The sequence below is a fragment of the Scyliorhinus canicula genome, chromosome 5 (assembly GCF_902713615.1).
Source record: "Scyliorhinus canicula chromosome 5, sScyCan1.1, whole genome shotgun sequence".
Lineage (NCBI taxonomy): Eukaryota > Metazoa > Chordata > Chondrichthyes > Carcharhiniformes > Scyliorhinidae > Scyliorhinus > Scyliorhinus canicula.
Genome location: NC_052150.1, coordinates 214,512,270 through 214,529,168, shown reverse-complemented (window position 1 = coordinate 214,529,168; position 16,899 = coordinate 214,512,270). Strand labels below are relative to the sequence as shown.

Here is a 16,899-nt window from a genome sequence, read left to right as displayed (position 1 = left end):
AAGGCCCCAGCTATTTCGTCCCTCGCTTCCGTCAGTAACCTAGGATAGATCCCATCCGGTCCTGGGGACATGTCCACCTTAATGCCTTTTAGAATACCCAAAACCTCCCCCTTCATTATGCCGACATGACCTAGAGTATTTAAACATCCATCCCTAGCCTCAACATCCGTCATGTCCCTCTCCTTGGTGAATACCGATGCAAAGTACTCATTAAGAATCTCACACATTTCCTCTGATTCCACGCATAAATTCCCTCTTTTGTCTTTGAGTGGGCCAATCCTTTCTCTAGTTACCCTCTTGCTCCTTATATACAAATAAAAGGCTTTGGGATTTTCCTCAACCCTGTTAGGCAAAGATATTTCATGACCCCTTCTAGCCCTCTTTATTGCGCGTTTGAGATTTGTCCTACTTTCCGATATTCCTCCAAAGCTTCATCAGTTTTGAGTCGCCTCGATCTTATGTATGCTTCCATTTTCATCTTAGCTAGCCTCACAATTCCACCCGTCATCCATGGTTCCCTAATCTTGCCATTTCTATCTCTCATTTTCACAGGAACATGTCTGTCCTGCACTCTAATCAACCTTTCCTTAAAAGACTCCCACATTTCAAATGTGGATTTACCCTTAAACAGCTGCTCCCAATCCACATTCCCGAGCTCCTGCCGAATTTTGTTATAGTTGGCCTTTCCCCAATTTAGCACTCTTCCTTTAGGACGACTCTCGTCTTTGTCCATGAGTATTCTAAAACTTATGGAATTGTGATCGCTTAACCCAAAGTAATCACTGACTGAAACTTCAACCACCTGGCCGGGATCATTCCCCAATACCAGGTCCAGTATGGCCCCTTCCCGAATTGGACTATTTGCATACTGCTCTAAAAAACTCTCCTGGATGGTCCTTACAAATTCTGCTCCATCTACGCCTCCAACACTACATGAGTCCCGTTCAATGTTGGGGAAGTTAAAATCTCCCATCACAACCACCCTATTGCTTCTACATCGTTCTATAATCTGTGTACATATTTGTACCTCTACTTCACTTTCGCTTTTGGGAGGCCTGTAGTAAAGTCCCAACAATGTTACTGCACCCTTCCTATTTCTTAGCTCCACCCATATTGCCTCAGTGCTCGAATCCTCCATCGTGCCCTCCTTAATCACAGCTGTGATATCATCTCTGACCAGTAATGCAACTCCTCCACCCCTTTTACCTCCCTCTCTATCCCTCCTGAGGCATCTATACCCTGGGATATTTAGTTGCCAGTCTTGCCCATCCCTCAACCAAGTCTCAGTAATACCAATAACATCATATTCCCAGGTACTAACCAAGCCCTAAGTTCATCTGCCTTACCTGCTACACTTCTCGTATTAAAACAAATACACCTCAGACCACCTGTTCCTTTGCGATCATCATCTCTTCCCTATCTACTCTTCCCCTTAGTCACATTGAGTTTATTATCTAGTACCTTACTGGCTTTAGTTGCTGCCTCTTTACTGACCTCTAACTTCCTAATCTGGTTCCCATCCCCCTGCCTCATTAGTTTAAAACCTCCCCAACAATGTTAGCAAAAGCACCCCCTAAGGCATTGGTTCCAGTCCTGCCCAGGTGTAGACCATCCGATTGGTAATGGTCCCACCGCCCCCAGAACCGGTTCCAATGTCCCAAAAATCTGAACCCCTCCCATCTCTCAAGCCACGTATTCATTCCGACTATTCTTAAATTTCTACTCTGACTGTCTCGTGGCACTGGTAGCAATCCTGAGATTACTACCTTTGAAGTCCTACTTTTTAACTTATCTCCTAACTCCCTAAATTCTGATTGTAGGACCTCATCCCATTTTTTACCTATATCGTTGGTGCCTATATGCACCATGGCATCTGGCTGTTCACTCTCCCCTTTCAGTATGTCCTGCAGCCGATCTGAGACATCCCTGACCCGTGTACCTGGGAGGCAACATACCATTCGGGAGTCTCGTTTTCGACCACAGAAACACCTGTCTACTCCCCTTACAATTGAATCCCCTATGACTATAGTCCTGCCAGTCTTTTTCCAGCCCTTCTGTGCAGCAGAGCCAGCCACGGTGCCATGAGCCTGGCTACTACTGCCTTCCCCTAGTGTGTCATCTCCCCAACGGTATCCAAAACGGTATACCTGTTTTGGAGGGAGATGACTGCAGGGGACACCTGTACTACCTTCCTGCTCTTTCTCTGCCTTTTGGTCACCCATTCCCTGTCTCCCTCACCAATCCTAATCTGTGGTGTGACCAACTCACTGAACGTGCTATCCATGACCTTCTCAGCATCGTGGATGCTCCAAAGTGAGTCCATCCGCAGCTCCAGAGCCGTCATGCGGTCTAACAGGAGCTGCAGCTGGACACACTTCCCGCACATGAAGGAGTCAGGGGCATCGGCCGCGTCCCTGAACTCCCACATTGAACACGAGGAGCATAACACGGGTCTGGGATCTCCTGCAATTTTCACACTTTACCTTAACTGATTACAAATAAAGTATCAAATAATGAATAAATGAAAGGAATAAGGATTCTACTTACCAATCACAACACTTACCAAAAAACAAAGAGTTAAATTTCTCCCAGCTACTGCTAATTGGTCCTTACCAGCCAATCAGGTTACTCTTCAAGGTAAGTTTTTAAAGAGATAAACTTACCTTCCCAACGACGGCGGTTGTTTTTTTTGGTTAGAGGAGGGGGTGGGGGGTGGGGGGGGGGGGGGGGGGGGGGAGAACACTGAAGAAGCGTTTCGGGTTAAACTATCACTTGACAACAGCCCCTCCACAAACCACCTTCAAATTACGCTGACCGCACTGCACGTATGCAAATTTCCCCGGAACAGCCAATCAGTAGCTCCGCTCTACTGCCCTCTGCTGGATAAGGGCTGGAATTTTCCCTTCCGGGGACTAAGTCCCCACGCCGACGGGAAAACTGGTGCCAATGACTCCGGCGTCAATGGGCCCCCAAGGTGAGGAATTCTCACCTGTCTAGGGGGCTAGGTGGACGGCGGAGGGGTTGGCACCGCTCCAGCCAGTGCCGAAGGGACTGCGCGAGTTCGCGCATGCGCGGAACGGCCGTCGTATTTTGCCGCATGCGCGGGGGGGTTCTCTTCTCCGTGCTGACCATGGCGGAGCCCTACAGGGGCTGACGCGGAAGGAAGAAGTGCCCCCATGGAACAGGTCCGCCCGCAGATCAGTGGGCCCCGATAGTGGGCCAGGGCACCGTGGGCCCCGCCCCCCCATGGTCGAATCCCCCCCGCGCCCCCCTTGAGGACTGCCCACACCGACTTACCTGCCAGGTCCCGCCGTGTGGGACCATGCGTAACCCACGCCGGTGGGACTGGCCAAAAACAGATGGCCACTCGGTCCATCGGGGCCCGGAGAATTGCCGGGGGGCCTGCTGCCAATGCACCCCGTCCCGAGAAACAGTGCCGGAGAATACGGCAGCCAGCATCGGGGCGATGGGGCGGGATTCGCGCCACCCCCCCCCCCCCGTGGATTCCCCGACCCGGCTGGGGCGTTGGAGAATCCCTCCCAAGGTCTCCCACTTATGAGAGATGAGAAGAAATTCCCGGAGAGAGGTGGAGACAGACCATTGATTAATTTAAGGGGCAGAGGCAAGCTAGGTCCTTGACCAACAAGGGAGTCAAAGGATATTGGAGGGGTAGGCAGGAACGTGGGGATGAGGGTACAATCAGATCAGCAACAATCTTATCAAATGGCAGAGCAGGCTTGAGGGGCTGAATGGCCTCTTTCTGCCCCTAATTCTGATGTTTGTAATTGCTCACTGAACTTTGTTGCTAAAAGCCCTGGCTTTGTCACCCACCGCCTGCTTTCTGAACCACAGATCTACTACCACCAGAGGGAACAGAATTTCATCAGTGCCCTGGAAACAGTCAACCTGATTATTGCCACCAGTCCCACGTTCCTGCCAGCACTCATTTTGAAGATGAAGCTGTTTTTTGCCCAAAACAACTGGGATCAAACTTTAGAAACGGCACAAAGGTAAATGTAGTGGAGAAGATTGTACAAAAAGGAAATAATAGTGTTCAGTTGACCAATGTTCAAGTCCAGCGCATGACCCTGACCACGGCACAGCCAAATGCATAGCATAAATCAAGTTCCTAATATGCTTGATCTGTTATGGCATATGATTTTTATTCTCCGTGGGTGGCATTTACTGCTCCCACCAGTGTGTGTGAATCATGGCGGACAAGGGAACTCAATTTAGCGTGATGCCGAAAGTCAGTTCCCCGCCAGCGGGAAATTAGTTTGGAATTTTGTTCTCCCGGCGGGTTGTGCTTCCCACTGGTCTATCTTGGGAACCACATTTACAAGCATTTGCACCTCATGAATCCTCATGAAAAATCCCAACTCACCGGAATGTTCTCCCTCCAATTAAAGTTCCGTGCCAGCGGATAATTAGAAAGCTCTGTTTCAGAACTGTACTTAAGTGACGTGCACCTGACGAGCTCCACTTCATCAACAGCGAGACGCTGCTTTCACCTACCTTTGGCGCAGCGCTGTGACATCTCAATGCTTCTCTGAATGTGCGCCAAGCCTGGTGCCCATGAGGCAAGACCGGAAGCCAGAGGGAAAGCCAAAGGCTTGATTTGCAAATGTTACACCCTTGTTCAAAGACGGTTGTAAGGATGACCCAGCAATTACAGATCAGTCAGTTCAACATCAGTAGTGGGCAAGCTTCTGGAAACAATTATTCGGGATAGAATTAGTAGTCATATGGAACAATGTGGGTTGATTAGGAAGAGCCCGCATGGATTTCTAAAGGGCAAATTGTGTTTAACTAACTTGCTGGAGTTTTTTTGAGCCGGTAACAGAAAGGGTCGATGAGGGTAATGCGTTGATGTGGTGTACATGGACTTTCAAAAGGCACTCAAGTGGCTTCCTTCTGCACCGTAACAATTCTGTGATTCTGTGACTTGGACTGGGCTACTGGAAGATGGGAGGGGGGGGGGGGGGGGGGAAGGGAAGGACAGATGCATGGCGGAGGTGATAAAGGAAGAGAGGGGAGGCGTGAAAGACTATTCTGGTGGGGCAAAGGTTATAATACTGTCCAAGGAGGATGGGATTGTCCTGTGTTTGAGTCCACACTGTTGGGTACAAGATGAACAGTCCGTCCTGAGGCTGTGTGGGCCATATTTGAGGACTCAACGTGACATAGATGTTTTGGTCCCTCCCGGTCCTGGGGTGGGAGAGGCTTCTTTGAGTAGTGACAGTCGTCCACAGCATGGTGTGGCAGGGCACGGGTGGTTAGTCTCTTAAAGGATTTGGTCTTGGGGATTAGAGGCATCTTCATCTTACAACTCTTGAGTTGGAAAGTCATGGTGGAGTATTGTGTCCTCTCACGGGGGAATCCCAGCACATCAGGATACAGGTGACCTTGAGAAGGGGATAGGTTCAGTCCATAAAGGTCATGGGGACTGTCATGATATGCAGACATGCAGATAATGATATGCAGACAGGCACAGACAGGCAGCTAATGAACACAGAGAACAGGACATGACCAATGAGCAGGCAGGACACTCAGGGGTGGTATCTCACTATAAAAGGCACAAGGCACTCACACTCCGCCTCTTTCCACTGATGTACATCTACAGAGTGAGTCAGGGTGTATGTACAGTGTCATACCTCCAGCACGTGGCTCAGAGCTAGTCTGGTTCAGTCAGACAGAGTAACCACACTTAGGTTAGCAGAGAGTCGACCTCATAGAGAACTGTGCTAACTGTGCTACTGGTTCAATAAATCAGATTGAACTAACTTCAAAGTCTGGTGTATTTTTTGGTTAAAGCTGCACCCAGTTGTAGCCTGTGTTATCCCAGAGTACATAACACGACAGGGACATTAACATTAAAGGAGACTGAGACAAGTGGGAGGAGCTGGTGACTACAACTTTGGGCTACTTGAACACGCAGCCTAATAATTATCTGCTAAAGTCATGTAGATCAAGAGTCGGCTGAGAACTGATTTTGTGCACCAAAAACCCACTGAAGGAGTTTGCTTCTTTATTCATGGTGCACATTATTGCAAGAGACCATTAAATTTTAGGGCTATATTTAAGTTGGTCTGATTGGCCATTTGTTCCTGACAGAATCATGGAAAAAGGATGTCATGTAAGGAGGATCAAATAATCACGGGCCACGGAAGCTGGAAAGACAAGCACTGCAAGCAGCAGTATTCTCACGTTAATGGTCATGGTTACAGTCATGACATTAGGAGCTGGTTTAGCGCAGTGGGCTAAATAGCTGGCTTGTAATGCAGAACAATGCCAGCAGCGCGGGTTCAATTCCCGTACCGGCCTCCCAGAACAGGTGCCGGAATGTGGCGACTAGGGGCTTTTCACAGTAACTTCATTGAAGCCTACTTGTGACAATAAGCGATTATTATTATTATTAGTTCAAGGTTAGACTAATGTCTAGGCTAATAGAGACAAGCTGATATTCGCCTCACTGAGGGTGAGAACACATGAATACATGCACCCGCATCTACATCTTCTTTGCCCGTCATTTTCAGCTTCATGTGAGCCTTCAGGATCTGCTTCCATACAAGGGGTGGCTTGGGGATCACATGTCTGGACTGAAGACAGCCCAAGGGTTTCACACTGGCTTTCTGGCTTAGAGATTCAAGGCAAAGGTGCAACAATGACTCAAATATTTTGGTCCACAGATACGAGGAGGAGTGGAGAATACAGGTTGCAGACAACACTGCCTTCTTCACAGCTTGGATACTGAGGAAAAGAAGGACCCATCGCCATTGACATACTTCAGGGAGAAAATTAGACCCGAGGAACAACAGCCAGAATTGCCCAGGAAGACCCAGATGCTGACAAGGGGACCTTTGGACTATGTGTAGTTGTTTAGCTGTGTCTATAGAAGATGCAGCTCATACCACAAGGTGAGTGAAAGACAGAGCTGTAGGCTCCTTCACTTGGTCGTACCAACGTCACTTACCTAGGTATGTGAGGGCTCATATTTTCCCTCACCGCAATCTCAGACTTCCCGCAAGTATGGGGCACCATCGACTGTACACATCTGGCCATGAAAGCTTCCTGAGAGAAGCCAGCGTGATACATTAACAAAAAAGGATTTCAGACTTTAAATGCCTGGCTGATCTGTGATCACACCAAGCAGATCGTGCAAGTTTGTGCTAGATGTCCTGGGAGCTCTCACAACTCTTACATCTTGAGTCACTCGCAGGTGCCACAGATTTTTGAGAGCTACTCGGTGATAAGGGCGCTTACAGCTAAACAACTACACATAGTCCAGTCCTTTCAACCATAGAGGGAAGAAGTCATCATCCTTCAATGCTGCTGTTCACATCGATGCACTCACGCCAGTGCAACAGGATCTTAGCCGGACAGCAGTGAAAGGGAAAACATTCATCGTTGGTTATTGCTTATCTGTCTGAAGACAGAGCGACGTCCAAACAGCACTCTCTCTCCAAATTCCATCTCTCATGCTTGAATGACACAGAGGTCACATCTTGAGACTGAGCCCAGGATGGCGCTGGACATCAGGACATAGCAGCATGGGCAAAACCTGCGAGTGATGTTAGCATTGTCCTCACAGCAATTCAGCAGGATCATTGTCAAACACTCATTACTTTGCCTGTGTCCAAATACTCCAACGTTTGCGTCCTGTATTGCCTTGGTACCAGATAGGTTTTTAACACTGCATTCAACAATAACTTTGCCCCCTCGTAGATACCGATTACAACTGGGGAGATGTGCCATACCATCTCTTCCACACTATTGCAGTCCTCCACATTGTCCACATCATCGAAGGTCAATATCTGTGATGAAACCTAAGACACTGATTGCACAGTCATGTCATGAAATCGATTGGTGTTCTGAAACCAAATGTATGGATCCAGCAAAACAGCAATAGGCTGCTGTTCAGCATCAAAGCTCATCCTCGGGATGAGCACATACCAATGGTATTACACACTTACTCCGAGTTAGCACATCGCTCATTTAACGTGTATGGGTGAGGGATGGGGACGGGGGGGCACTAATGGAGGAGTAATGTTTATGCATCAGATTGTTCACTAAGTCACACTGCAGGGTGGCATCATGGTGCTTGGCAACGATTAGTACTTGATGTAAAGCATCACAGTATAAAAATGAAGGCCATTGCAAAGTGCCACTGCGTGAAAAGACTGCAACATCTCCCATGAAACATATTTACCAGCATGCAAACATAACAGGGTTTGGTGCTACAAAAACCTAGCAGGAATAATTCCCATGAGGTGACAAAATGTGATCCTCATATGAAAGGCTTACTTTTTTTTTAAATTTAGAGTACCCAATTATTTTTTCCAATTAAGGGGCAATTTAGCGTGGCCAATTCACCTACCCTGCGCATCTTTTGGGTTTGGGGGGCGAAACCAACGCAGACACGGGGAGAATGTGCAAACTCCACACGGACAGTGACCCAGGGCCGGGATTTGAACCCGGGTCCTTAACGCCGTAGGCAGCAATGCTAACCACTGTGCCACCGTGCTGCCCTATGAAAGGCTTACTTTACTGTCCAACTATTGTTCTCTTAAATGAAGTGCCAATCACTGTTAATGTCGCGGATATGGAAGGCAATTAACTGAGATGAGATTGTGCAACAGTATATCGAACTGAGGGACAAGATGGAAGATCATTGAGGTGGGTGGAAGGGTTGGTGGAGGGCGTGATCTGGTACTCTTCGATTAATGCGGGATGCTGCAACACAGTGAAGAGCAATTCAGTACCTGAGACTTTGAGAGACAAAAGCAATATATGTTTAGCAACATGACCATTATTTATTGAATGAACACCAGTTCAACCATTGTACTCTCAGTATTTCATAATTTTTATAACTCCATTGCTATGTCTAACTGCAGCCTGGACATCCGCAGGAAGGCCGAGAGGCAGCCTAGTGACTGCTATGCCGATTGTCAGAGGTGACTTTGTAGGCCCAACACCTGGAGGACTCTGGCCTACTAAAGATCTCCTGCTCAGGGGCAAGTGCACCCTTCTTGGCCTGACTTGTTGGAGTTAATGAGGGTCACAGGCAGTGGGGATTGGGAGCAGGAAGGCAATCTTGGGATCTCCCGCGTAGAGCGCCCCGGGAAGTCCGGTTGCTGATCCTCCACCCTTTGCGTACCCAAGGCCCCCTCCCTGACTCCTTGACGAGTAGGGACAACGGGGGGAGGTTAAGGTGCACTGTCCCCCTCTCTCTCTGCAGGAACGCAATCATGGCTGGAGTGATGGAGTGCAGGTCCGAACGCAAGTCCAGCAGAAACTGTGCATTCTGCCGGTCCTAGATCTCCAAGGCAACAGCTATAATTCCAATGGAGGCCTTGACATGCTCACATGTCACATGCCACAACATCAGACCAAACATGGACGGATTCCTCCAGTCTTTGTCCAATTTTGTGAATGGCCTCTGACAGCTCTGCCGAATGTCCCCCCTGTGGGATTCACGCCTCCCCCAGGGATTCTCCGACCCGGCCGGGGGAGGGGGGGGGGTCAGAGAATCCCACCACTATCTCTTTCTTGTGTGTGTGTGTGTGTGTGTGTGTGTGATGTAGTGTTTCAGCTTTTGGGGTGAATGTGTGAATAATAAAAAAAAATCTTTATTTGAACTCATGAAGGCCTGCTGCTGTTATCTGATCACACCTCCAGGGGCAAAGAAACTCAAACATCTTTCTTTCCAAAATCCTACTGAAATATAGGCAGTAAGGGAAAAGGTACAAGGATTCAGTTTTCTCCCCACCCTGTCCATAATTGAACAATCATAATTCCTACATAGTACTGTTTCTGATGGGATATGGTATTAATAGTAGGAGAATGTCAATTTAGTACTGGGGACTGGAAGGAGATGGGATGAGGAGATCGGGAAAGTCCCCGACTTAACAAACCCGTCTCCATTAAGGAGGCTTCCACCTGCCATATTTTCACTCTGCAGAAGCAGGAGCTGAACAACATCAGGTCTGCCATCTCCAAACATTGCCAGAAACAGAAATCGGGTCGGAAATCCTGGAACTGTGTCCCATCTGCTATTTATACAGGCCTCCCCCTTGCCCCACCCCAGCCGATTCAGCCTAAGTCCACAAAAATCTTGACTAAGATGCATGCTGTGTGAAACGCCAAGCAGTATGAGTACCACCCAGAAGTGGCTCACACCTCTTGCCTTTATTGTGGTCCACAGTTAGACTCTACTATCGCCTCTCAATGTGTATGTACCACCAGTTGGGAAGAACTAAGAATACAAAAGCAACGACATGTCTATACCGTAAATAAACTGGCGAATGTGTGGGGATGAAGAGCCACAAATCGGACCAACCAATGGTGGATGAATTAATGAATATTTGAATAAGGATGTGCAAATGCATCGCCTTCTTCCAGGTATAATCACAATGTACAAGTCTGTTTTTACATGAAACAGCAATGCAATTGTGCACTGTACACAGATGGTGTGCGAGTTTTATGTAATAGGTACATATGTAGCATTTTTTAAAGAATGACTCTCATTACTAAACCCTTCGTTTTCTCCTCATTGAAACAAGAATTCTGCTGAAGGATGGCACCAATGTGGATGCACTGCTGATCTTGTGTCTCTATTCGCTTTGCAAAGACGGAGATCTGGCTGAGGTGAGGAAGCTTATGGTTAGTGAAAGCCACTAATTTGTTAGCGTAGCTCAATGTCGGGTGTCCCAAACCAGGAAGGTCGTTCTTTTTGGCTGCTGAACCCCAAGGTCTTATTTCACACTCCATACAAAGTTAGGAGCCCGCGCAAAGAACCAAAGGTACATTGTAAATTAAGCACTCCCCATAATGCGATCTGGACATTTGAGGAGAGCCTACCTAAATGACTAAACATCCACACAGAAGAGGTGTTGAAGGAGGAAGCCTACCTGTGAGCTTCTATACGTTAAAGGTTTATTGCTGTGGCACTCAACAACTAATGGGGTTTGGCACCATTTTGTCGGATAAAAGAAATGAGTGAAATATTTGGGAGTCTTGCTGACAGTACTGCATTTTTCAAAAAGAGCAGGGCCTGTCCATCTATGGATATGTTGGCGCAGACCTTTATTCACATGTTCTGGGGGTTGTGGGAACAAGTTGGCAGAGCTCGGTCATATCACCCAACATTCAGTGCACAATAGCATTCTTCATTAGCAGGTACAAAGCCTAATGGATATGGTACAGGAAAGACAACCTAGAGGTCATCATTCCGTCATGGTAAGTTGTAAAACTGAATCTGAAAATGGCTTTGAAAATCGCCAGATTGTCGTAGCCCAGTGTCCTTCCGGACAGTAAACATCCTGGACTGGCCTACATCTAACTCCAATATCAGGCCATGTAATTCTTAAAGCTTTTAAAGTATCCATGAAACATTCGCACCAATCTTCAGTCAGAAGTGCCAAGTAGATGACCCAACTCGGCCTCCTCCAGAGGTCCCCAGCATCACAGATGTCCGTCTTCAGCCAATTTAATTCATTTCACGTGATATCAAGAAATGGCTGAAGGCCCTGAAGGCTGCAAAGGCTTCGGGCCCAGACAATATTTTGGCAATAGTACTGAAGACTTGTGCGCCAGGACTTGCCACACCCCTAGCCAAGCTGTCCCTACAGCTACATCGCTTTGGAATGTGGAAAATTGACCGGGTATGTCCTGTACACAAAATCAGTCCACGCCCCATCATCAGCAAAGTGATGGAAGAGGTCATCAATAGTGTGAGTAAATGGCGTTTGCTTAGCAATAACCTCCACACTCAGTTTGAGTTCCGCCAGGGCTACTCGGGGGAAAATTCTCCGCTGGTTGGAGTCATACCTGGCACAAAGGAAGATGGCTGTAATTTCCAGGACATCACTGCTGGAGTTCCTCATGGGTTGTACTCCAAGCGCAACCAACTTGAGCTGTTTCATCAACGACCTCCCTTCCATCATAAGGTCAGAAGCGGGGATGATTGCGGATGACTGCACAATGTTCAGCACTATTCGCGACTCCTCAGATAATGAAGCAGCCCAGGTCCAAATGCAGCAAGACCTGGGCAATATCCAGGCTTGGGCTGACGAGTGGCAAGTTACATTCGCATCACAAAGATGTCAGTCAAAGATCATCTTCAGCAAGTGATAATCTGACCATTGCCACTTGACCTTCAATTACATTACAGTTAGGATACTGGACCAGGCCCCAACCTTTGTTCGGATACCAGACAGGAAACCCCAAACAATTTTCATTTTTTCAAAACAGTGGGGAAAAGATACTTCACTCCAACAGTGATGACTCTGACCAATAGTTTAAAACAAACTTTAAATTAAACACAGAATTAACCACATTAACATCACAGAAATAGCTTTGCAGGTAACAGTTAAACAACTCTTAAATAAAAGGAAAAACTTTAACTTATTATCTGCGCCTGCCACTATATTCTAATTGAGAAACCCAATACAGTACAAATTCAACTTATATATATGGTTAACAATCAGGGTTTCTTGCTTATCTGTGCAGACCTCTGGAGAGAGAGACCCTTTCAGGAACAACCTGAAAATCCTTCTGTCTTGTCAGACTCAAATCCTATCGACAACCTCTGTTCAACTTAAAATCCTAGAACAGACTGCAAAACTACAGACAGACCTGACTCCTCCCCTTAATTACATCATTTGTATCCCATTGTTACGGGAAAGTTGTTTTCAGAACCCCAAAATGTATCATGGAGTTCAACCAACCCCCACCTTTAATGGATTGTTGCTTTTGAAGCACACGGCTTGTTCCGTAGGTGTAGCATTACAATTATGGACACGTGGTTTTTAAAACAAAACAATGTTTATTCCATGAACTCAAATTAATCTTTTAAATAAACATTGGATCTCTTAACACCCCTTACTCCAAAGATGACCCCAAAAATAACACACTACCGAATCCTGCAAACTGTTCCTTTATACATCCAAAAGACTTAACAAATCCTTCAAACAGAAGCACATTAGATTTATATTCAATACGGAGACCTTTTTACAATTCCGATTTCACCAAAGGATTAAGAGATAGTCCTTCATGGCAGAGATCACCAGCAATGCAGCTCTCAGCCACACCCAAGCTTTCTTCAAATTGAAACGAAAACTTTCAAAAAGCAGAAGTGAGCTCAGCTCCCCCCATGACATCACTTCAGTAATATGATCAGCTTCATTTCTTAAAGGTACATTTCTTAAACATCCAATTCTTAAAGCCACTCTCACATGACACTTCCCCCCCCCCAAAGGAAAAAAAACTAAACCATCAACTTCAAGATGGTTTCATTTTTCACTTTTGCACCATCCACTAAGAAATGCACACAGTAAATATACGTTTTTAAAAAACAACACACGCAAACAGGCATAATAATATAGTCCATTTTTCCCATTCTTCTTCCTCCAACCGAAAACCTTCTCGATTGACAGTCTCTTTGAACAAGAAAGTCTCTGCACGATCCATCCATTCCTCTACTCCTCGGCATTCATCTTTAGAATCAGATACTTTGGTTCAATCTGACCACAGACCCCCTTGCAATTCTCCAATACAGGAACATTGGTCATCACAGCTTTCAGGCAGTCAAATGCTTGTTGAAAGTCACCTCTCCATTGAAATTTTTAATGTTTCTTCAGCAATTCCATCAGTGGAGTAACCACGCTACAAATCTTTTGCACAAAGTTTCGATCAAATTCGTTCATGCTGAGAGATTGCATTATTTCCCTTCGTCTTGAGGGTATCGGAAACTCCTCAAGGAAAGTGATTCGGGCTTCTCCAAATTCACTTTCGGCTAGGTTCATCACCAAACCCGCCTCCTGAAGTCAATCGAAGAACTCCATACGGTGTTTTAAATGTTCTTTCCATGTCTGGAAGTTGGAAATAAAAGCAGATTGCCCCACTTTCTCACGGCAATCCTTCAAACGTGGGATAGGGTAAGAGTCCATTCTTGTAACCGCATTCAGTCTTCGATAGTCCAGACACAACCGTTAGGTACCGTCTGGTTTCGGTACCATCACAATGGGTGAGCTCCGTTGGCTGCAACCCACTTCAATTATGCCAATTTTAAGCATACTCTCAATCTCTTTGTTAACCTGTGCCAATTTTAATGGGTTAAGTCTATATGGATGTTGTTTGATCGGAACAGCATTTCCCACATCTACATCATGTATAGCCATTTTAGTACTTCCCAATTTATCTCTACAAACTTGCCCATGCGATATCAATAACTCTTTCAGGTCAATTCATTTTTCCTCTGGAAGGTAACTTAACAATTCATCCCAATTTTTAAGAACATCCTCATTTTCCAATTTAATTTGAGGTATGTCAAATTCACAGTCATCTGGATTTGGTTCGTCACTTTGAGTTAGAATCATTAAAACCTCCTTTTTCTCTCCTTCCATTTCAAAGTACCTTTTAAGCATATCCACATGACACACTCGGTGAGTCTTCCTTCTATCTGGTGTTTTTACCACATAATTCACCTCACTTAATTTCCTTTCAATCTGATACGGTCCACAAAACCTAGCTTTTAAAAATTTATCTCCATTTGCAAAACTACGAACTGTGGCTTTCTTGTCCGCTACCCACTTCATCACATTTTGTGCAACTTTCAAATGTTGTCTAGCCAATTCACCTATTTAATCGTTCCCTAAAATTTGACACATAATCCAATAGTGTAATTTCCGATTTCTCACCCACCAATTTTTCTTTGATCAATTTAAATGGTCTTCTTACCCCATGACCACAAATTAGTTCAAAAGGACAAAATTTGGTTGACTCATTAGGTGCATCCCTAATTGCTAACAGTATGAATGGAAATCCTTTATCCCAATCCTCTGGATAATCTTGACAATACGCCCTCAACATTGTCTTTAATGTCTGATGCCACCTTTCTAACGCTCCCTGCGATTCTGGACTGCAGGCAGTTGATTTAAATTGTTTTATTCCTAAGCTATCCATAACTTCTTTGAATAACTTTGCAGCACAATTTGATCCTTGATCCAATTGTATTTCTGTGGATAGTCCATATCTAGTAAAGAATTTAAGTAACTCCTCCACAATCTTTTTAGCTGTAATATTACGTACTGGAATGGTCTCTGGAAACCTAGTAGACACATTCATTATAGTCAAAAGATATTGATTCCCACTTTTGGTTTTAGGAAGCGGTCCTAAACAATCAATTAGGACCCTCGTAAAAGGTTCCTCAAATGCTGGAATGGGTGTAAAGGATGCTGGTTTTATCACTGCTTGAGGTTTTCCTATCACTTGACATGTGTGACATTATTGACAAAATTTAACTACATCTTTATGTAGTCCAGGCCAATAAAAATGTTTCTGGATTTTAGCTTGAGTTTTCCTTGTTCACAAATAACCTCACACTGGTATCTCATGTGCAACTCGCAACACCTCCTTTCTGTACCCTACTGGCAATACTACTTGATGAACTTCTGCCCACTTTTCATCCGCCTGCATATATAAAGGTCTCCATTTTCTCATCAAGACATCACATTTACGGTAATAACACTCTGGTATACTCTCAGATTCCTCTTCCGTGTATGCTTTCTGATACATCCGTTTTATTTCTACATCTTTCTGTTGTAACTCCGCCAACTTTCCTGAACTAAAAATATCTGTTTCATCCTCCACCTGTTCTTGTTCTTTTTCAACCATCTGATCAAAAATCGTTTCTGATAATTGCACTTCAACTTCATCTTCACTCTTTGATTTTTCCTCTTGTCTTAACCTGTGACTTTGCGACCTTGTTACTACACAATCCAGAAAAATCCCAGGATATTTGTCCTTCAACACTTCAGTTGTCTGATTTTCCACTGGCTTATCAACCACAGTAGGCAGCACTCCCACCTGAGATCCAGCTATATCATTACCCAAGATAAACTGTATTCCTGGACAAGATAGTTTATCTATTACTCCTCCTACCACTTCACCACTCTTCATTGGACTTTCCAACCTTACCTTATATAATGGAACACTACTCCTCTCACCCTGAATTCCACATATAACCACTTTTCTGGCAACATTCTTCCCAAACTATATAATTCCTCATCTCTTACCATTAAATATTGACTAGCCCCTGTATCTCTTAAAATTGTGACTTCTTTACCTGCTCCTCCTGATACACATGAGTAAACTTTACCCACACAAGTAAATTATTTAAAGACATCTGGCACCTTCTTAACAATTACTTCTTGAACAGGCTGTACAATCATTTGCACCTCCTTTGCTTCCCTTGGGCATTCCTTTACCACTCTAACAAATCCCACTGACTTATCCTGTTTTACCACATCAGCCTTTCCAGTGCTTTTCTTCAATCACCAACACTGTGACTTTACATGGCCTAGTTTATTGCAGTGAACACATTTGAAACTTTTCATTTCTCTTCCACCCTCCTGGATTTCTTTTTAAATCTGAGGTACACTCTCTTTATTAAGAAGATAAGAACTAGGAGCAGGAGTAGGCCATCTGGCCCCTCGAGCCTGCTCCACCATTCAATGAGATCATGGCTGATCTTTTGTGGACTCAGCTCCACTTTCCGGCCCGAACACCATAACCCTTAATCCCTTTATTCTTCAAAAAACGATCTATCTTTACCTTAAAAACATTTAATGAAGGAGCCTCAACTGCTTCACTGGGCAAGGAATTCCATAGATTCACAACCCTTTGGGTGAAGAAGTTCCTCCTAAACCCAGTCCTAAATTTACGTCCCCTTATTTTGAGGCTATGTCCCCTAGTTCTGCTTTCACACGTCAGTGGAAACAACCTGCCCGCATCTATCCTATCTATTCCCTTCATAATTTTTAATGTTTCTATAAGATCCCCCCTCATCCTTCTAAATTCCAATGAGTACATTCCCAGTCTACTCAACCTCTCCTCATA

At 45.3% G+C, this 16,899-nt stretch overlaps 1 protein-coding gene across 6 annotated transcripts in view; it reads left to right on the top strand.

The window, feature by feature from the left end:
- The window catches only part of LOC119966565 (tetratricopeptide repeat protein 21B-like), a 151,078-nt gene that overhangs the window by 30,394 nt on the left and 103,785 nt on the right, over positions 1-16,899 (top strand). For all 6 annotated transcript variants that reach the window (XM_038798472.1, XM_038798469.1, XM_038798468.1 and 3 more), the window contains 2 exons: positions 3,853-4,010; positions 10,563-10,647. In XM_038798472.1, coding sequence (XP_038654400.1) covers positions 3,853-4,010; positions 10,563-10,647 — 243 coding nt within the window. The remainder of the gene's footprint in view (positions 1-3,852; positions 4,011-10,562; positions 10,648-16,899) is intronic.